General features: G+C 40.2%; 1 protein-coding gene across 5 annotated transcripts in view; it reads left to right on the forward strand.

The window, feature by feature from the left end:
* rbms1a (RNA binding motif, single stranded interacting protein 1a) overlaps positions 1-23,024 on the forward strand; it is a 23,734-nt gene extending 710 nt beyond the window's left edge. Inside the window, exons 2-14 of one of the 5 annotated variants that reach the window (XM_019886903.1) lie at positions 3,934-4,094; positions 5,873-5,931; positions 7,569-7,660; positions 9,380-9,537; positions 11,691-11,770; positions 11,849-11,949; positions 12,607-12,656; positions 12,738-12,828; positions 14,149-14,199; positions 19,743-19,844; positions 20,126-20,194; positions 21,229-21,303; positions 22,365-23,024. In XM_019886903.1, coding sequence (XP_019742462.1) covers positions 3,934-4,094; positions 5,873-5,931; positions 7,569-7,660; positions 9,380-9,537; positions 11,691-11,770; positions 11,849-11,949; positions 12,607-12,656; positions 12,738-12,828; positions 14,149-14,199; positions 19,743-19,844; positions 20,126-20,194; positions 21,229-21,297 — 1,083 coding nt within the window. In that variant the 3' untranslated portion in view covers positions 21,298-21,303; positions 22,365-23,024. Of the gene's footprint in view, positions 1-3,933; positions 4,095-5,872; positions 5,932-7,568; positions 7,661-9,379; positions 9,538-11,690; positions 11,771-11,848; positions 11,950-12,606; positions 12,657-12,737; positions 12,829-12,909; positions 12,954-14,148; positions 14,200-15,769; positions 15,821-19,742; positions 19,846-20,125; positions 20,195-21,228; positions 21,304-22,364 lie in introns of those variants that run through there. The other 4 variants (XM_019886904.1, XM_019886905.1, XM_019886908.1 and 1 more) reach the window with 4 other exon arrangements.
* Positions 23,025-23,193: the final 169 nt, after the last annotated feature.

Here is a 23,193-nt window from a genome sequence, read left to right on the forward strand (position 1 = left end):
GTCTCATGTCAGTGTACACTCTTCATTTTGACCTCTCAGGTGAACAAAAAAAAAAAGGGGGGGGCAGTTGACGGATTGGAAGGCCTCTTGGTTTCCAGTCACGCTTTCTGATTGAGATGGAAGATTGATGTAGGGTGTAGGAGTTTTTATGGCCTCTCGTGGTTGAAATATGATCAGAGCCGAGCCGATGGAGTGAATTATTTCAGCATATTGACAACCACCGTTAAGATTCCATCCATATAATTCCATCAAATGATAGTAATTTGATTCGGTCAAGGTGAGTCAGTGTGGAGAGTTTTGTCCCCTCGTCTTCTGCCTGTATCTCATTGTAGCTGCTCTTTTTGATGCTTCCAAAAAATAGTGTAGTCGTAAAGTACATGTATATCAACATAAAAACAGGCATTTACTTGAAGGATGAACAGATGTTCCTGCCACAGCTCAGCAATCTCTAAATGTATCCTTCATGGATATTCAACCATCAAACCATCACATGAGTGGGTAAGAAAATCTCTGTTTGGGCTTGGCATGACGGTATCCATAGCTGTGGGTCTTGGAGTGGTTTGTCCTTTGGTTACAGACAGATGGCACAATGCTGTCGTGCTTTTGTGTTTGAACTGATCTGGGCTAGCTGGGAGCTATTTTAAAGGATGAGTAAGGGGAAGGAAATGCTTTGCAGGGCAGTTATGTGCTGATTTGTCTCACAAGAATAAAAAAAAAAAATGTGCGAGATGTATGACTGTACTGCAGGGGTGTGATGGTTTCAAACTCATTTTTGTAGCAGGCCGCACTGTGGTTATAGTTTTGATGGATGTCCTAAGATGGATGTGAAAGTAAATTGTATACATGTATAATGTCATCATACACAACAAATGGAAAGCCAACTAGTTTTGAAATGAGAAGTCAATGGAAATATGGGCTAAGGCAACAGAGAACAGATTCTCATTTGCAATGCCGACCCGGCTAAAGACAGCAAGAGTTAAATAAAGACGTTTACTGTTTGGCATTTGCGAAATCTCGTACTCGTGGATTTTTCGAGGAGATCATACTTGCTGAAAGACATCTGTTTGATATGTTTGTTCTGAGGCCAAAGCCATGTCTTGAGTCAAAAAATATTGCTTTTATGCCATGTTGCTGAATCATAGTGCCAAGTAACTCGATTGACCTGAGGGGAAGCGCTTCAAATAGCCATGCCATAGCCTTGTCCAATTACAAAGAGTGTTTTGCCGCCATCTTGTGGCATTTGTCAGCAATTACATTTTTTTGTGTTTGGATGGCAGTTAACAGCAGATTTTTGCTATTTATGGCAGGTTGAATAACAGACGTTCACATTAACTCTATCATCACCTCATTATAATATTGTGCACACACAGCAAATTGATTTCATAACTATTTTTAAATTAGAAGTCAACCAAAATAGTTTGTTCAACTATTGTAAATGGTTTTAACAACAAAAAAATGTTTGCAATAGCTCAAAGTTTTGCACCATTTCGCGAGAAAATTGATGTCAGCACACTTGATTTGGTCTAATGGACTGAACTGTTTCACAGTGTGTGTGATTATGCACCTCACCTACTAACTACAGTTAGTTTGAACAGTCTTACAACATGGACCAGCCAATCCAAAAACGCCATGTCATATCACATGGTCTTTCACATCCAAAATGACCTTTAATGTATGCTGTACCAATACAGTATATAAAGTATATACAGTATTGTTTTACAATAATCCTAAAATATATTTATAATTTCATATGTAGCTATGATTGAAAAGTGAAGCGTGAATTGTCAATGCCATTAGAATGCAAAAGTGCTGTCAATGGTGCTGTCATTGCCAATAGCTGGAAAAATGCCAATTAAATGCCCATTAAGATGCAATTTGTAAGTCTATGTGCGTTTATAAGGTCTATATATTATTATTATTATTATAAAATTGATGACAAATTCAAGAGATGATTCATATCAAAAGAGCCCAGAACAACGACCACAGAAATAAAAGGTGAAAACAAAGGTCAAGATGCATCAGTGTCAGATCGAACCATTTTAAAAAAAATTAAATTTTTTTTAGCCAAAGTGGACTCATGGGCGACCAAGGAGGGGGGGCATCACTTTTCAAACTATTCCATCCACCTATTTCAAAACAAAATCATAAAAATAGAAAATCATCACACTGCATGTTGACAAGCCATAAATCTTCTGGGAGAATGTCCCATGCACAGATGAACCAAAATTGGAACTTTTTGGCAAGGCACATCAGCTTTATATTCACAGATGCAAAAATGAAATATAGCAAGAAAACAACAGTGTCCCTACTGTGAAACATGGGTGCAGCTCTATTCTGCTCTGCGGCTGCTTTTGTTGTGATTGTGACTGGGTTTGGGTCTTTGGGTATTTGATTTTGTTCGTTGATTTTGGTCCTTTATTTGGTGGCACATGGTTGGGCGCGGACTGGTGTTTTACTGTATTTAAGCTTGAGTTACTTAGTTCCATGTTCTCAGAATGTTTAGCCTGCCGTGCCTTGCTATGCCCAGCCCTGCTCTCTTTTTTTTACTTTGCATAGAAAGACTTTTACTTCACCATTTTCGTCTCCTGTCTGCTTGTGAGTCCAAATCCTGCTCTTAGTGTGACAGTTTTGTTGCATCTTGAAACTGCAGGGTGCAATGAAATCTCAAGACTCTCAAGGTATTCCAGAGGGAAATGTACGAACCATCGTCGGAAAGCCTGGCCTGAGTTGCAGGTCTTGCAAGGCCAAAACACAGTGAAAACCACCCAAGAACTGCTCAAGGCAAAAAATTGGACTCTTCTGAAGTGGCATTCTATAAGCCCTGATCAAAATCCTATTAAACATATGTTCAACGGGCTGAAAGATGCCGTTTGAAGAAAAACCCATCAAAGCGGAGACAACTGGAGCAGTTTGCTTATGAAGAGTGGGCCAAAACACCTGGTGATGAGGAAAGTTACAAAAATCGTGTGGTTGCAGAGTTTGCCTCAAAAGCATATGCAACAAAATATTCAGTTGAGGAGACCACCATTTTTGTCAGGCCTGTTTTATGAGGTTAACATTTTTCATTTATTATTATTCATTCTTTTACTCCAATTATTTTTTTTTCGTTCATTGCATTTCGTTTTCATTCACTGAACCATGGACTGTATTCCCTGCTACGTAATCATTCTATAGGGCTTTTTCTATAGTGGGCTATATAGTGGCGTATTCACTCACCAGTGGAACAAAATTGAGTTTGGAACGCTTCTCGGGCATGGTTAATTGCATCATTTATGTCACATAATTATAACGTGCCAGATCAAAGTCAGCTGTTGGAATTTCTGTAATATATACTGAGCACATAAATACATTAGAGTGACATTCTATTGTTTTCAGCTACGTGCATTTTACAAGATGATTCCAAACAAAGCACTTTATGTCCGTCTGTGTTGTGATGTGTTGCTGTTTTCACTCCCCAACTCATGAGTTCATCTTGTGCCCAAAATCAAACAATACCCCGGAAATGGAAGCGGCAAATCTTTTTTTATGTATCATGGGATGTATTTTAATTTTTAGTCACTTTCAGTGTCGACTACCTTGAGGGGAGTGCACGACTGTGTATGGGAAAGAACCAATACATACGGCCGTGGATACTAAATGGGGAGTGTTTTTGAACACGGCCCATGTTTTTACAGTGGCTTACTGTAAATGTCGAACCTCATTGGTATTTAAAACCGCAATGCTTTCTCCAACCCAAAAGAAAATGCCAAATAACTCAAACTAAAACTAATTAAAAACATGAGGCATTAACATGGAATGCATGCACAAATGTTTTCTGTATTCTTCAATGTTGGATTTTTATTTTTTAATCCCTTAATGAAGACAGTTTCTTGTGATAACAGTTGACCAGGATTGAAATCTGATTATGTTGCTCCCGTAACCTTTCGATAACAGTGGCCCTCCTGTGTGCAGTCGTACCCCATGACTCCGTCCAGTCCGAGCAGCAGCAGCAACAGCAGCAGCACGGGCTTGGAGCAGCTCAGCAAGACCAACCTGTACATCCGAGGCCTCCCTCCTGCCACCACCGACTTGGACCTGGTCAAACTCTGTCACCAGTGAGTGCGAGAATGTATACATGTACTGTCATCCAAGTGTGTGTGTGTGTGTGTGTGTGTGTGTGTGTGTGTGTGTGTGTGTGTGTGTGTGTGTGTGTGTGTGTGTGTGTTTGTGTGTGTTGCTTTTTTGTGTGGGAGTTGCCTTGGCACTGCTAATACAGATGCCGCAAACCTGACAGAATGACTGCAAGGTCAAAAGGAAGTAGAAAAAGCCCCGCAGAACGACGGCGATGGTCTCCATTGAATAAACAAAATGTAATCAACGCAACATTATTAACGAGAATCCATCTCCAACTTGAATTTTCTGCTCTTATTGGCCTTTATGAGCTTTGTAGTCAAGGCATTATTTTTACCTTCGTAAACACATTCTCGTACCCATTAATCTTCGTTTGCGTCCTTAACTTGATTCAACATATGCGGTCCGTGTGCTAGTTGTTGCGCTGCACCTGCTTGCTTTTTGTGGACAAACTCCCTCCAGTCTATATTACCGCTGCTCTTTATAGCAATATCTGGACCACTCTGTTAAATAGCCATTACATTTGCAGTTTAGCAGTTTATTGTAGTCAGGCTTCCTGAATCTCGCTAGGCTTTTTTTTCTCTAAAGGAGACAATTACGTCTCATGGGCTCCCTTATTTTCTTTAATACTGCAGAGGTCTCACAGTGTAGTCCCCTAACTCTGCCTACTCCATCTGTCCAACCCATCTGGCCCATTGGGTGTGTGTTGTTGTGTGTGTGTTTATTGTGTTTTTTTTTTTTTTTTTTTTTTGCTGTAATCAAGTGTTGCTAAGTTTTCTCGCGGTTGGTTTACCACAGACGCCAGAACGTTCCATCTCGGACTGTCATAGTCTGATGGGGACCTCCACATTTCTCACGTTGTGTGAAGGCTTTCGACAGATGAAATGTGGACACCAGGCAGCTCCGGAGCATGGTTGTGGCCCTGGCATACTTGAATGAAGCTCGCCTGCCAGCATCAGCGTAGGGGGCCGCATACTACCATTCAACAAACATGTGATCATATACATTTTCTTGTTCCAAAACATGCAAAAGGAGCCCATTATTTACATACACACTGCACAGTGTTCACACTTACGTTTTACTTGAACAGCGTGACTGCCACAGCAGATTTTTTCCCAGTTTAGAAATTTCACCGGGCGTCCACGGTAAATGATGGCCTGTCAATTAACTCATCTCGCCCCCGCGTTTTCTTAGAAATTAACTAAATATTAAGATCCCAAGTAACACATTGTCTACAGGATCCGAGATCCAATAGACCACTATCCATGTGGGGATTTAGTGTGGTTTATGCCATAATTAGCCGAGTTTTGTCTCCTCTTTTTCCCCACAAGCATATGGAGTGAGGCATTCATCCATGTAACCAGTAGCAGCTGTTTGTGTCCTTTTCGCTTGTTTTGTTCATGCTCCTGATGTTGCTCGCCAGCAAAAAGCAGAAATGAAAGCGCTTTTTCGTAGCAACAAGGTTTGAATGGTGATTTCAGCTCGTCATTCAGTCTGTTTGTGCACACGTGTGAACAAGCGGCACGCAATTTGTTTCACATTTCAGGGTGAGGGTCGTGATCAAGCCTGAATGATGTACTGTATTGTTGTTACCTCTGCTTTATTTCTCGCTAATTAGTGCTCAATTGGTTTACTGTGTTGGAAATAAAAGGTTGGGTCTTTGAAAATTACTTCTACAAACTGATACAAAGGTGTACACAAGCAAACGAGGAGTTGATCATGGCTGTTTGTTTACTCCATCATCTGCATGGTGTTTGTGCAGGTATGGCAAGATTCAGTCAGCAAAGGCGATCCTGGACAAGACAACTAATAAATGTAAAGGTCAGTCAAAGATCATTACCTTACCATTAACTTCTTAAGCGGTTGACTTGTACTTTGGTAGCGACACTCATTTTTTACGTCTCACGTGTGATGTTTTTGTGCTCAGGCTAAACGTATGTCTAGTATAAAAGTATTGTTTTGGTCCCATCTTGATGCCAAGGAGCTATGGTAAAGTGTGTTGAAGAGAATGTCTTGCTTTGCCACCATATTGTGCCATTTATGGAGAATTATACACCTTTTGGATGTCAATCACTTGCAGACTTTTGCTATTTGCGGCAGCCGTCTTTCCTCCATGAACTGCGCTGAATAGTATTCATTGTTGGAGCTCTGTCACACTGCATCAATTACACAATTCTGTTCCATGTCATCTTATTACACACTTTGTATTGCCAGTGACTCTGTGCTTTGTACATTTGTGTATCTGTCCTGAATGTACATTTTGTTATGCTATCTTTTTGTGTACTGAAGTGATTTCTGCCTGAGGCAAACTCCGTCGTTATTTGTAACGTACAGTGATACCTTGTCTTATGACTGACACGACCTGCGAGTTTTTCGGGGTTAAAAATTATCACGGGTTAAAAATTCAAGTTACAAGCGCTCAATGGTGGAAGTGGAGTTCACAAAAAGCAGCAGGTAGTGACCAATTCTCCGAAACACATGCCAAGATGCGAACACAAAACAAAGACAATTACCGGTATATCTTCTATCTCCATCCAAACCATAGCTTCCGACTCAAAGCTAACGCACAATGCAAAACGCCATAGGTGGGCTAACAAAACCAAAACCGATAATGCGGTACTTAAACCCTTCAATCAAAGGATATTTGAATGCAAACTGTGCAGCACCACATGTAGAGAGACAATACAGCAATTATGGCCCAACCATTTTTTTTTCCCCCGACTGATTCCGGGAGTTGGGTAACTGATTAATTGTCAAATAAAATACAAAAATTATATCTAATGTTTTTTTGTTGGTCCCTTGACGATAACAAAAAAATGTTTGTTAGAATGTCGGAGGTTGTAATGTGGGATATAAATCAAAAATGAAATTGCTTGTTTTCTCCCCCTTAAAGTCACAAATCAACTGACTAAATCAAGAGGCCCAGTAATCATTCGGGCCCCAATATTCACAGTATGTGTTCTTTAAACTTTGCTGTTATAAACAGCTGTTAGTGCTGTGCACAGAGTCACAAATTTGTGAAACTCCAGCCATCCGTCCATCCAATTTGAGTGTCGCTTATGCTTGTTCGAGGCGCATGTATTCCGAATACTATCCCAGCTAACTTTGGGCTTTGAACCGGTCGCCAGGCAGCCGCAGGGCACAAGGAGGCTGACAACCATTCAGACTGACATTCATACCTACGGACAATTTAGAGTGTTGCAAACGCCACACAAGAAACTCATCTTCGTTTATTATGCCTGTCTCGAATATACAGCCCTTGTTGGCAAAGGCACGCATATCAGAAAGAGCGCAATGGGCATTGAATCACGACATCATCTGTTCGAACTGTTTTGAAATGTGTTCTGAGTTAGTCATAAGTCAAGGCGCCACTATAATTGGCCAATAAAGACAATTAGGATTCTGGTCACCATTTATTGGCTGTTCATGTAAACACAGTACTGCTCTGCCAACTACAGGTTATGGCTTTGTGGACTTTGACAGCCCAGCGGCTGCTTTGAAGGCCGTGCACGCTTTGAAAACCAGCGGCATTCAAGCCCAGATGGCCAAGGTGAGGAGTGTGTGTGTGTGTGTGTGTGTGTGTGCGTGTGCGTGTGCGTGTGTGTGTGTGTGTGTGTGTGTGTGTTGCATCCATTGCCACAAAGTTGTCCGTACTTCCTCTCTGAATATGTGTGGCGTGCACCACTGAATGACATGAGACTGGTCACATGACCTCAGCTGACAAGCTGTTCTTCCCGTGACCTCATTTACTTTCGCTGTATAACCAGATGTCATGTCTCCGTCTGCCAAGTAACCTGTCAGTTATGTCGCATACCAGACCACCAGCTTGCACACTGACACACACCAGGCTTGTGCTGCAGCTTCACAATGTCACACTAACTCATTAATGTTGGAATACAAGTGTAATATTCATTTGAAATCCATTCAATCTCCCTGAGTGTTTTTAATTTCTCCCCTTTACGGTTATTTATTTTTTAATCTTGTCAGTATAATTTAATCACCAGTAACTAAACCGCTGTTTGTGAAATGACAAGAAAGGCTTAATTAACTGTTCCGTTATTATTATTGTGAGAGATTCACGGCCTCGTGCATATACGTGTTGTCACATCTGCATGGTAGCAGGAAAGCTGCATAATTAAGTCTGTGAGTCATCCTCAGTTCTCTTTCTGTTCTATAAGTACTTTTCTCACCATTTCTTTCTGCCGCTTCCGCAGCCCAGACTGTGTTGATATGCTTGAATCCGCAGATAAGAGTTAATTAGCGAAAGGTTGCTCTCTAAAGACTTGGATGGAGCAGAGCTGATGGGAACAAACAGTGCAGTTTGTGCGTGGCTGTAGCTTGGATACGCTGCTCTCCTGATGTTTCTCAGGGAGGCCGACGAGGCACCAGAGTGCTGCAGTGCAGATGGATGTGTCTTTCAGTGTATGGTCATGTGAGGCGCTTATTACAGTGTTCTAACAGATGTCTAATGCTTAAGCATAATGTCAAAAGATGTACAGTGAACTCCCGTTGATCGTGGGGGATACATTTCCAGACCTACGTACGATGGGTAAAAATCGGAGCCCATATGCAGTCATTAAAAAAAAAAAAGCACTGTCGCTATCAAGAAATTGAAAATCAGTTTGAGTACGCAAACGAAAAGAAGACTCACTTGCACACTTCTCCAAATATTAAACACTCAATTGACATTTGCATGTATTCTATAGGCGGGCCGTTGGTCGATTGGTTAGCACGTCGGCCTAACAGTGCGGAGTTACAGGGTTTGAGCCCGGCTCCGGCCTCCCCGTGTGGAATTCGCATGTTCTCGCCGTGCCTGCGTGGGTTTTCTCCGGGTACTCTCACATTCCAAAAACATGGGTGGCAGGTTAATGGAACACTCAAAATTTGTCCCTAAGTGTGAGTGTGAGTGCAGGCAGATGGTTGTTTGTCTATGTGTGCCCTGCCATTGGCTGGCAACCAGTTCAGGGTGTCCCCCGCCGACTGCCCAAAGACAGCTGGGATAGACTCCAGCACACCCCGCTACCCTTGTGAGGATAAGGCAGATGAGAAAATCGATGGATGGATGTATTCTGTCAAAATCCTTTCTAAAAAAAAAAAAACGTTGCGATATCATGGGAGTTTTCCGCACATGACTCCACATTAGCATTGTTTTATTTAGGTTTTTTTTTGTCTGTTCTATCTAATCTCTAATTTATGAAAAACTGAATGACGACCTTCAGTATTTAAACATTGACTATGCTTCCTCTTTTGTCTTCTTGTCTGTGAGCAGCAACAGGAACAAGATCCAACAAATCTGTATATTTCCAACTTGCCTCTGTCTGTGGATGAGAAAGAGTTGGAGAACATGCTGCAGCCTTTTGGCCAAGTTGTTTCCACACGCATCCTCCGCGACTACGGTGGCAACAGCCGGGGTGTGGGCTTTGCCAGGTCGGTCATAGACGAGCCAGTGAAAAAGTAACCTGAAACGTTGCATTTGTTTGTCGCTTTGTGATAAAGGAATGACTAGGGTTGCACAATTCCGAGACTTACCAAAATTGGAAACTCTGTTTTGCAAATTTTTATGGGAATGAACAGAAATAAACCAGAAACGTACAAGATTGAAAGTTGGCTTTTAATGGAGAACGACAATATAGTTGGAGAAAAATGATTTGGAATAATCCTGACTAAAACAGTCACGCATGTGCAGTGGTCACTAGACTTATGAGGACCATAACTTTATTTTTTTGCCCCTATTTATGAGTTTTTCGAGTTACAGGTTGTTGCTTGGTTAATTTATTTTTGCAAGCTTTAGATGCCATCACTCGAGTGAAGTGAAAATACATTGCGTAGTAAAGGTACGATCACGCATTCACATGTGGGCAAGGAGAATCTCTTTGACTTGGATGTCTGCTTATGACAAATCAAAATGTGAATATAATGCATTTTCATTCAGTTACTCTTAATTCCCATGGAAACTTTCCGATTTGCAAACTTCCCAAATTCTACTTAAAGTAATGCTTCTTACTAGATATTTTTCATCTCTTTGTATCACTAGCAGTGACCTCCACAAGCATGTTACCGGTACTCATTTTTTTCAGATAAGCCCAGAAAAAAGAATCTATATATTTTATTTTTTTTGTGCTGTTCATGTACTGTACACTACAAGCTTTATTATTCAATTGGGAAAAAAAAGCATAGGGTGATAAATAATTCAATTTACCTGCTGACCTTAGAAGAAAGAAAAAAAAATTGTGATTCCATCACAGTCTATCTCGTAGAGCAGTGTGAATTTGCTTTCCCCTCAAAATAACTCAACATACAGCCATCAATGTCTGAACTGCTAACAACAAAAGTGAGTACACCTGTGAGTGAAAATGTCTGAATATGGGACAAGTTGGCCATTTTCCCATCCAGGTGTTTGTGCGACTGGATGGATGAGCGGATGGACAGATGGCTAGAAAGATGGATAGATGGACAGGTTGGTGTTAGAGAGGAGGATGCAGAAGCTAAACATCGATGGAAAAGGATGACATGCTGTGGCGACAAGATGAAAGGAAAAGAAGAAGATACAGAATAGCAAACATTTGTACATTTGGCTTCACAAAAACTGACGTCCGTCTAAATACATTTAGTCTCATACCATGGGCTAAACAGTAGATATAAAAACTTGACACCCCCTTGTTCTAATCACAGTTTTTTTGGGGGGGAGGGAATGGAAAAATGAGAACAAAATGAATCATTGAATATTCCGCAAGTGTAACACAGAATGAAGTAATCACATTCATATTCACATGTTAAATTAGGAGTCAACACGCATCTGCCGCCAGCACCTCTGATTAACTTCAAATCTAGTTCAGCTGTCCTAATAGGCCTCTCCTGACATGTTGCTGAACAATATGCAAAAATGTATACTGCTGCTATACATACTGTTCCTGTGATGTGTATTTGGATGTTGGATTTTTTTTTTTTTTTTTTGGTCCAGTCAGAATATAGCCTCTCAGTGTTGGCATGTCACTCTAATCTGCCCAGGCCCTTTGTTGAGCCAATCACTTTTCCTATTCTCCCTCACAAGGCCAGAGCATGATGGCCCTCGATGATTTCCACATTTTCTCATCCTCTGATTGGTTGGTCAGATCAAAACTTGTTATAGCCAATTTTGAGTAGCAAAAGACATCTATTACAATCTGCACACATTAATACATTTAATAACCACCATCTCTGGTAAGTATGATGTGTTTATGGTAAATGTTTTTGTCATGCTGTTTCATACATACAGGTATTTTATTCTGAAATAATATTGATAATATATGCGCCACAAATCGTGTGCTGTTGCATTGCGTTTTTTTGTATGACATTGATGGATTTTGGAATTGCGATGTGATAGTGGGGGTATTAGTGGTGGATTAAGTCGGGTAAGCCCCCACTGAAGTCCCTGGCGCCAAATTCGCTGCCCACCATTTGTAAAAAAACAAATAAAAATAATAATTTGATGTGAATCTGACGATGACAATAATGCCGTGATGTAATTGAACGTTTTGCAACACTGCAGTGCGCTAGCGTCAGTCTGTTCATAGTTGTTGCTCCCTTTCATCTCCAACCAGGATGGACACCACCGAGCAGTGTAACGCTGTGATCTCACACTTCAACGGGAAATTTATCAAGATCGCCTCCGGAGCACTGGGTATGAAAGCCATTCCCCTTTGTGGAGGCGGTGATGAAAATGGCTGTTCTTAACCATATTCCTCTCCTTTTCCCTCAGCTCCCTCTCAGCCCTTGTTGTGCAAGTTTGCAGACAGCCAAAGGAAGAAACACGCTCACAGTGGATTTGTTCCCAATGGACAGACAGGCGATCTCAGACTAGTATGTATCAGCTTTTATGGTTTCTCTACCTAAAATGAAAAGTAGATGTAACTAGATAACAGACTAGGCAGTTTTGACTACATACTATTTTGGGTCAAATTTGACGTGTTTTGACATTTGACAATAATAAGAATACCTTAAACGTCATTGTTTCACCCTGAAATGTAGTGACTTTTCCTAAAGTGACGCAAAATTCACAAACATGAAAATATTTGAAGATGTTTTTGGACAGGTAATACAAAGTTTGTGTTCACTGAGGCTGTCCTTGCTCAAATTAGACCCGTGTCAACTGAAATATATTTTAGATTTACTAGTGTGTGTTAAATCAAGAAGAATGGTAAAAATCTTGAAACTGCACATGCGCTAAATTGTTATTGGACAATGGCAGTAGTCTTCAAAAGGGAGCTTGAAACAGTCCCAAAATATGTCTGCGTCCCACACCATTTGCGTAAGTACCTACAGAAACATGCACCTGCTGGTCTTTTGAAACAGTAAATAATTCCAAGTCAAACAAACAGTATACATACTGTATATGTTTTGAGGACAGTGAGCACAATGTTCACTTGGGAGTTGAAGACAGTCTCGAAAACTGTCTGTGTTCCTCCCACATTTACACAGGCACAACTACAAAAGCTGATGTGAATTTTCTCTTTGCAGGGCGCAATGACTCTTACCTATGATCCCTCCTCAGCAGCTATGCAGAATGGGTCAGTCACATGCACCATATGTCATATGCTGGGAGCTTTTCAATCCAAGAGCTTTATTTTGAACTGCTCTCTGTTACCCAGGTACTATCCATCTCCATATCCAGTGCCCAACAGGATAATGACCGTGCAGCCAGCTATGTCCCCCTACATGTCTCCGGTCTCTGCTTACCAGGTCGGCTTCTATAAAGTAGCTCAGGGGTTATAGCTGAATTAAGTTCATTCTCGCTCTTTTCTACTGTGTGTTGCATTTAAGATGAGGGTGGTTGCATTTTTTCCCCCCCAAGAAATCTTGCCATTGTAAGTCGAGCATTATGCTTATTTTACTTGGCCCATGAAAGCTCCTGAATTATGTAGTCAGAAGGACTGTTTTCTCCCAGGACACGTTACCCTTAATCATACACAAATTCCCTTGGGAGTGCCTTTTTAACACACTTCTCTGTCAAAGCAAATTGTGGTGTGTCTTTAACTTGGTTAACAGAAGTCTGGTAACTGCTAGTGTATAAATAATGTTAAACGGCCTAGTGGAAATTAGCATTGATATCTCTGTTATTAACTTCCTACTTTAACATACATTGATTTAACACACAGTCAATTTATACAAAAAACACATTCTTTCTGCTCAGTGGGAACTACAATTATTACTGGAGTTCAGTTGCAGAGCCTCTTTGTTTCTTCTTCTTCTTGCTGTCATTATTTTCTTTGTCCATTACTCAGCATGTCTTCTTCAGTGCTGCCAAATATAGTGGCGACAGGAACAATACACCGCAATATAGCAAGGTTTAGTGTATTTGGGTGGGATTAGAATACTTGGGTAGAAATCGCAAAAATGAAAACACCCCTGCTAAACTTGGCTTTCCTTGCCGCTATGCTCAGCATACAACTGGAGTTACCTCACTTTTCTTGCTCCATCCCTCTCGGCTTGAGTAAAACATTTTTCTTTTTTGCATTCAGAAGAGTCAATATTTGAGATTACTGCACAACTTTCTTGCTGCTGTTTGTTTGTGTGGCTCTTCCCTGTATAGAAAGCTGTTTGTGCATTTATGGGATATCCTTGACATCCAGCTAAGGCTCCATGTACCAGTGCACTAGTTCATGGACGTGATCTTAAGTCATCAATAAGTATATTTATATTCCCACCAAGATACTATTTCTTGAAAAAACATATACAAGTGTAGTCCAGTATGTCGGCGCCAATACATTTCCTATTTTAAGTATGGAGTAAGAGGTATTTGGTCCAAGAAAAGTAATAGCTTACCTGTTCTGAATGAGACATATTTTGCTCTTCATTAACTCTTAACACAAACAATGGTTCATTTGTTTAAAAAAATAATAATAATTTGATTTATTTTATTACATGTTTTACTCCATAGGATTTTTGCAATTGCTTGTCTGTTAGCTTGCACATAATGCACACTTGTGATACACAGTACTGTAGCATTTATGTACTTTTCTCCTTTCTGTGTCCGACTGTGCCTGTCTTGTCGTTTCAAAGGTTCAGAGTCACTCCTGGGTGGCACATCAGCCATATATCATGCAACACCCGGTAAGGCAACATGCATTAACCTCACGTATGTATGTATGCATATATGGACTGTCTGTATGTAAGCATGTGTGGGTGTGTGGCTCAGCCTCAGCTGTAAAACACTAATTCATAACTTAAATTCAGCTTGTTCTGCTGACACGGTTAAAACAGCAACTTCCCCTAAATGCAGCATTACTTGCATGGAGAGCCGTTTGAGCATTTTATGCTCGATAGCCAGCTGAAAGGGTCAACCCCAAAATTGTTGGTTATGCAGAAATGTAATACAGTACTGTAACAGAAAAAAACTAATGAGTAATACACAGTTGTACTACACATGCACTCTACCAGTGCATTCTACCAGTGCATTGAATTGGACTGGACTTTAAAGGGGAAATCAACCCCCCAAAAATCCTTTAAAAGAATACAGGTATGTTCTATGCGCCTCCACTAGTCTAAACATGGCATTCTGATTCCAGGACACGTTACCCTTAATCATACACAAATTCCCTTGGGAGTGCCTTTTTAACACACTTCTCTGTCAAAGCAAATTGTGGTGTGTCTTTAACTTGGTTAACAGAAGTCTGGTAACTGCTAGTGTATAAATAATGTTAAACGGCCTAGTGGAAATTAGCATTGATATCTCTGTTATTAACTTCCTACTTTAACATACATTGATTTAACACACAGTCAATTTATACAAAAAACACATTCTTTCTGCTCAGTGGGAACTACAATTATTACTGGAGTTCAGTTGCAGAGCCTCTTTGTTTCGTCTTCTTCTTGCTGTCATTATTTTCTTTGTCCATTACTCAGCATGTCTTCTTCAGTGCTGCCAAATATAGTGGCGACAGGAACGATACACCGCAATATAGCAAGGTTTAGTGTATTTGGGTGGGATTAGAATACTTGGGTAGAAATCGCAAAAATGAAAACACCCCTGCTAAACTTGGCTTTCCTTGCCGCTATGCTCAGCATACAACTGGAGTTACCTCACTTTTCTTGCTCCATCCCTCTCGGCTTGAGTAAAACATTTTTCTTTTTTGCATTCAGAAGAGTCAATATTTGAAATAATTGTACAACTCTCTTGCTGCTGTTTGTTTGTGTGGCTCTTCCCTGTATAGAAAGCTGTTTGTGCATTTATGGGATATCCTTGACATCCAGCTAAGGCTCCATGTACCAGTGCACTAGTTCATGGACGTGATCTTAAGTCATCAATAAGTATATTTATATTCCCACCAAGATACTATTTCTTGAAAAAACATATACAAGTGTAGTCCAGTATGTCGGCGCCAATACATTTCCTATTTTAAGTATGGAGTAAGAGGTATTTGGTCCAAGAAAAGTAATAGCTTACCTGTTCTGAATGAGACATATTTTGCTCTTCATTAACTCTTAACACAAACAATGGTTCATTTGTTTAAAAAAATAAAAATAATTTGATTTATTTTATTACATGTTTTACTCCATAGGATTTTTGCAATTGCTTGTCTGTTAGCTTGCACATAATGCACACTTGTGATACACAGTACTGTAGCATTTATGTACTTTTCTCCTTTCTGTGTCCGACTGTGCCTGTCTTGTCGTTTCAAAGGTTCAGAGTCACTCCTGGGTGGCACATCAGCCATATATCATGCAACACCCGGTAAGGCAACATGCATTAACCTCACGTATGTATGTATGCATATATGGACTGTCTGTATGTAAGCATGTGTGGGTGTGTGGCTCAGCCTCAGCTGTAAAACACTAATTCATAACTTAAATTCAGCTTGTTCTGCTGACACGGTTAAAACAGCAACTTCCCCGAAATGCAGCATTATTTGCATGGAGAGCCATTTGAGCATTTTATGCTCGATAGCCAGCTGAAAGGGTCAACCCCAAAATTGTTGGTTATGCAGAAATGTAATACAGTACTGTAACAGAAAAAAACTAATGAGTAATACACAGTTGTACTACACATGCACTCTACCAGTGCATTCTACCAGTGCATTGAATTGGACTGGACTTTAAAGGGGAAATCAACCCCCCAAAAATCCTTTAAAAGAATACAGGTATGTTCTATGCGCCTCCACTAGTCTAAACATGGCATTCTGATTACTATTGTGTTTGTGGAATATGAGTTTGAGCATCAAAATCCACCTCTTTTTAGCCATCTTGGGGGGCGGCCATTTTGTCACTTTCTGTCTACTGACAATAACACCACAGTTGCTCAGAGCTCAGGTAGCAACCAATCACGGCTCAGCTGTTTTCTGAAGCTGAGCCGCGCACTAGTCTTCTGTCTGTCTTATTTCTTTTTTCCACCACTGTATAACATTTATGCACACCTGAAGTACAACTGTGGTATACTAGTAGAACAACTAATTGTTAACTGTGAGTCAAACTGTGCCTAGTTGACATCTGTGCGCTACGAGCACTACTCGTGAAGTGCTAGATTTAAACGAGTTGAATTGTTTGGCACCTGTAGTACTACGAGCATGACTTTGAGTGCACAGGTTTGCTTTACTTGTAACATGTAACATGTAGTTGTCCTACAACCGTTTTACGAGTTATTCGACTAGTAAAGTCAGAGTGCAAGTATGAGAGTTCTGTGTACTAGTAGTAGGAATACAATTCTGCATACTACCACTGTAGGATAAAGAAAACCCTCCTACACAAGTCAAACGGCTGATGTGCTGATGTCTTATTAGTAACATTTTCCCAACAGCTGTATAACATTTCCGCACACTAGTAGTACAACTTTGCCATACTACTTGGACAACTACATGTTACGAGTGAGGTAAAAACTACGAGTGGTAATTTTGGTGCTAACAAATCGGAGCCAGGAGGCTACTACTATGTGACACATGCCTAAAAAATTGGGCCTAGTAGTGTTGCTAGTGCAGCATACCAGTGTGCAAATAAGGTTTAATCGCATGTTTGTAGTCAAAAAGTGTCATTTAGTAGTGGAAAAACACTAGCAATAAGAAAAAGTCGTACTACTTCTACTACAACGTGCAGCCCAGTTGTTCTCCCAGTGCATGTCATTGTCTTACCATTGTAATGAGGGAATATACTTTACTAGTTCATGAATCTTAAGATGGGTATCAAAATAATGCTGAAAAGGCTTTTTACAGACTCACGCTGATCAAATAAAGCACAACCTGTATTTATTTACCGGTACATGTTGTCAGAGTGCATGAGCAAGTGTCGATGTGTGAGAAATATGAAACAAGTAGGAAGAGTGTGAAGCCCTACAGCAGCCTTCCCTCTCTCTGGATCGAGCAGGAAATGCCTGAAGCAGCAACCGTCTTGTGACTCTTTGACTCGTCCAACAGATGGTTTCCAATGGAACAAGTGTCTCTGCAGATCTGCCCCTCCCCCGACACTTTACCGGGAAATGCTCAATACCAAAAAGGCGACGAGATGGAAAGCTGTTTGAGGATTTATTCCATATCCTTGATATCGAACTCATGTTTCCCTCCACTATACTAGTTTCTGTTTTGGCTTAGTGGGACTTACATGAAATAAATGCTCAGACAGCTTTTCAGAAGTCATTTGAGCATTAATTTGATATCTTTGATCTCTAACTCTATAGGTCCATTTTTGTAACGTGTTGCAGCCATAAAATTATAAGTTAATGATTATTTGCTAAAAACAACGTTGATCAGGTTGAACATTTAATATCTGCCTCTGTAACATATTCAATCAAGTATAGGTTGAACATGATTTGCAAGTCATTGTATTCTGCTGATCAAATAAAGCACAACCTGTATTTATTTACTTGTTGTCAGAGTGCATGTGCAAGTGTCGATGTGTGAGAAATATGAAACAAGTAGGAAGAGTGTGAAGCCCTACAGCAGCCTTCCCTCTCTCTGGATCGAGCAGGAAATGCCTGAAGCAGCAACCGTCTTGTGACTCTTTGACTCGTCCAACAGATGGTTTCCAATGGAACAAGTGTCTCTGCAGATCTGCCCCTCCCCCGACACTTTACCGGGAAATGCTCAATACCAAAAAGGCGACGAGATGGAAAGCTGTTTGAGGATTTATTCCATATCCTTGATATCGAACTCATGTTTCCCTCCACTATACTAGTTTCTGTTTTGGCTTAGTGGGACTTACATGAAATAAATGCTCAGACAGCTTTTCAGAAGTCATTTGAGCATTAATTTGATATCTTTGATCTCTAACTCTATAGGTCCATTTTTGTAACGTGTTGCAGCCATAAAATTATAAGTTAATGATTATTTGCTAAAAACAAAGTTGATCAGGTTGAACATTAAATATCTGTCTCTAACATATTCAATCAAGTATCGGTTGAACATGATTTGCAAGTCATTGTATTCTGTTTTTATGGAAAACACAACGTCCCAACTTCATTGGAATTGGGTTTGTAGTAAGTATGTATGTGTCCTGCTACTACTACTACTAGTACTAGAAGGTCAACTTCTGGTAAAATAGTAGGACCACTATGTGCTACTAGCGAAGCAAAACTGATAACGGCATGCTCCTATGCTCAATACCAAAAAGGCGACGAGATGGAAAGCTGTTTGAGGATTTATTCCATATCCTTGATATCGAACTCATGTTTCCCTCCACTATACTAGTTTCTGTTTTGGCTTAGTGGGACTTACATGAAATAAATGCTCAGACAGCTTTTCAGAAGTCATTTGAGCATTAATTTGATATCTTTGATCTCTAACTCTATAGGTCCATTTTTGTAACGTGTTGCAGCCATAAAATTATAAGTTAATGATTATTTGCTAAAAACAAAGTTGATCAGGTTGAACATTAAATATCTGTCTCTAACATATTCAATCAAGTATCGGTTGAACATGATTTGCAAGTCATTGTATTCTGTTTTTATGGAAAACACAACGTCCCAACTTCATTGGAATTGGGTTTGTAGTAGGTATGTGTCCTACTACTACCACTACTAGTACTAGAAGGTCAACTTCTGGTAAAATAGTAGGACCACTATGTGCTACTAGCGAAGCAAAACTGATAACGGCATGCTCCTAGCACTTCTGCTTGTCAACATCGAGTGTTTCACTATTAGCATTAGTAGCGTACAGACGTCGAGTGCACGATTTTGCCTCAATTGTGACATGTAGTTGTACAAGTATTCCCAAGATTTCCTTCTTGTATTCAGAAACGGCATACGGTAGTGGAACACAGTCGGTCTGTGCTTATTTGTCTTGACAAGGTGTGTCCTTGTACCTTAAGCTGGATAACCGAGGATATGGAAGAAATGCTCAAATGGCTCTCTATACAATACGTTGAAGTGAATACACCCCACCTGAATCTGTTATTTACTTTCATCACAAAATGAAACATTTGTTAACAGACTACTTATTTAAATCAAAAAGTGTTTTTTCAGGTGATCATGAGATTCCTTAAAATTTCCTGGCATCACCTGTATGCATCTGTTGTACTGTACATGCTCTTTTGGGCAGAAGCTACCTGCTGCCATTTTTCCATCTTCTATTTTCATGTTTTTTTTTTTGTTTTTTTTTACGTGAGTCCATTTCATTGGAGGAACTCTGTTATGTGGCCTGTGGTGAAAGCCAGCTGATTTCTCCCTCTTGCAGGCCCCCGTGATGTCTCCCTCTGTGGATCCCTCCATGTCATTGCATCCCTCTACTATGATTACTCAGCAAATGGGTCAGCTGTCCCTAGGAAACACTGGAGCAGTGAGTAGAATTCTGGACCGATGTGGCAAAAGTACTCACATATTGTCATAGAAGTGCAGATACTTTCAATAAATAAATAAAATAAAATGACTGGTGAAGGTTTAAGTACAGATTTGACTCCTTTTACTGTGTCAAACAAATAAATCCTCCAAAAAAAACAGAGTATTTGTACTTTGTGACTTCCTTCTACTGATCCTGGAATATTCTTCATGACTCCCTTCATGATTGACAAGCATATATTTCTTAGAACACGTTCTACCATTGTTGATTTTGTTTCACAGTATATTGCAGCCAACCCGGGGGCCCAAGGTGCTTACATACCACAGTATCATCCTCTGCCGGCAGCACCGGTAGGTTCGCTCTACATTTACAGCATTCTGTACATCGGGAGTGTCCAAAGTCGGTCCTCGGGGGCCGCCGTCCTGCGTGTTTTCCAGCTCTCCCGGCTGCAACGCACCTGATTCAGACGATGGCTCATCAGCCAACTCTGAAGTAGCATTAGAACAACCCTGATTATTTGAATCATATGTGTTGCTCCCGAGAGAGCTGGAAAACAGGCAGGACGGCGGCCCCTGAGGACCGACTTTAGACACCCCTGCTATTCATCATCCTTAACTGTCAGCTTCTACCTGAGCACATTCATTTTTTTTGTCCCTCACCAACCATAACCAAAAGTCCAAATACAGCGCTTGCATTAGAAGTTGCATTAGAAGTATCCTTAAAAAAAAAAAAAAGTATGTGTGTTTGTATACAGAGAGAGATGTTTCCATTCATTTCAATAGGAAACCTAACCTTGATTTGTTAACGTTTCAAGTCTGCTACTTTGATGCTAAAATAATAATGTGAAATTCCTTACTGAAGCTAACGGCTCAAGTATCCTTAAAAAAAAAAAAGTATGTGTGTGTGTGTATACAGAGAGAGATGTTTCGATTCATTTCAATAGGAAACCTAACCTTGATTTGTAAACGTTTCAAGTCTGCTACTTTGATGCTAAAATAATAATGTGAAATTCCTTACTGAAGCTAACGGCTGATAGCAAAGATTTTACGGTCAGTATACATTTGAACAACTGTTACTTTAACAAACAAGGAGCAGCAGCACATACAAAATGAACATTCAACATTACTCACAGGCAAGTATCCTCTTTGCTCTGTGGCAACAATGACATTTAATGGAACTTACTTGGGTAGCTTTTCTGCCTCTTCTGACTGTTGATTATCCAGTTAAACTCAGATTTAGACTTCATATAAACTGTAAAAACCAATTAAAAACAAGCGCTTAAAAGTCCGAAATATCACAGAGTTGCAAATGATTAGCTATGATAAAGCCATTTAACATTACTGTTAAATATATATATCTCATATGTTCTCAAATTGCTTTTCAGGAAAGCGGCACGCCACAGCAGCTGGATTCTTCCACCAACTCGTCCCCTTACAGTCAACTCAGCAAGTAACCACAGGTACTCGATAAAGATCGTTTTTATAAAGCTACAAAATAATCCAAATGTGCAAATATCTTACCAAATAGAATGATATTTTGATTAAGTAGCGATCCAGTTACTGTCTCTCTCACACACACACATACTCACACCTGCAGACGCGTCTCTTCCGCTGCGAACAGCTCTTCTACAGGCAAAGACAGAGCGGTGAGTTTGTCTTCATAGCTTGTTAGGAGGGAGAAAGGGAGAAGTAAGTTGGAAGATGCTCCTAAATAAGTCTACCTTGTCTGATATCAAGAAGCCTCCTCGCCAAATGGCATCGACAAAGAGTTGAGGCGGCTGAGAGTGCGACAGACAGATTGTGACACGTTCAATTGACATAACTACAAACTTCATTTGGTGACAAGCAAGCTTGTTCCCCACTGGTTGCATTTAACTTGGTCATAAATCGTTAGTGTCGTTTCTCGATGAGAGAAGTCACGCACATACCCAACAACTACATAGCTGAGCGCATTTATCATTTTAGCCTGCTCGAGCCTATTAATAACAATATAAATGCATTCTTTACCATTAGGCAAATCAAATGTATCAAACAGAGAATTCCCTCATTTTCTGGTCATGCGTATATGGTCCATTAAACTAAATTGGTGCCATTTATCTCGGAAGTGCAGAGCTGCAAATGTGGAGTAAAACTATTTTGACTGACTTGTGAGTACCTTCGAACCTACCCGCAAATACATTTGGACGCACTTGTGGCCTAAATGCTACAAATGTAGCATTGTCCCATAATGCCATGGCATATTGACTTGCACATGCACTATGGGGAAAAAATGCAGGACGTAAATCATGCATTACACCAATAATTAAACCATAAAATTAAGAAGAACCAATGTTCATTTAATTTACTTAATAATGCTGATTATTCATGCTACAATAATAATGATACTTTTCAATTGATTTGCCCTCAATTTGCAGTTACAAAATTTGGAATGGAAATGGACTGCACAATTTCCAGCCCTATGCAGCCCCACTCCACATCCGGCATTGTCAGCCATGCTTCTTCTTGTTGTCTGTGTTTTTAGGCTCAGCGATAACTCGGCAAGCCAGAGGGTTGGCGAGAGCGGGCTGATGACGTCACCGTTTTAGCAGCCCTCTCTGATTGGACCAGACACACAAACTTTTTTGCACAGCCCTTATGCTTGTGTTGGAAAACGAGGACAGTGAAAATGCACTCAAGCAGTTGGCTAATCACAAAAAAAAAAAAAAAAGATTTATTTTGATAAGAAACAACATGCTCTTCAAGATTTTCTCTTTTTTTCAAGAAGGATTCTCAAATTCCAGAGGACACTTCCCCACCCCTGCCCCCACCGCATTATCCACAGTATGATGTGATTTTACATGCATGAGATTGCGATGTCCCCTCCACCCCCCACTTCTAGGTTTTTATGATTTTATAGCTACGTGCCCCTGCAAAACCTTGTTTGCACTGACTTGTAAAGTAAAAAAAAAAAAAAAAGGGTTGTGTTTCACAATTGTCACAGAATCACATGCTTGAAAGAGGTGACCATGTCATGAAAAGGTGCCTTCCTAACCACCATCTTCCAGCGTTTCTCATTGAACTTGATCAGGTGTCATATTTGCCATCATAATTCCATCTGATTGATCTCACACAGGAAGTGCGGCGCTATCTAGTCTTCTGGTAGCAATAATGAGAGTCCCACTGCAATACTGAGGGCAGGAAAGGAAAAAAAAAAAGAACGGTGACAAACTCAAAACAAAGGAATTCTTGTTTTTCTCCTCTTTGTTTTTTGTTGTTGTTTTGTTTAAATAACTGTCGAAATGACATCAAGCAGGAGCTGTGCTTTTTGGAAATTACACAGAATTGGCGTAACTTTGATGCTAAAATAATAA

This window comes from Hippocampus comes, unplaced genomic scaffold (genome assembly GCF_001891065.2).
Source record: "Hippocampus comes isolate QL1 unplaced genomic scaffold, H_comes_QL1_v1.1 scaffold261, whole genome shotgun sequence".
Classification (NCBI taxonomy): domain Eukaryota; kingdom Metazoa; phylum Chordata; class Actinopteri; order Syngnathiformes; family Syngnathidae; genus Hippocampus; species Hippocampus comes.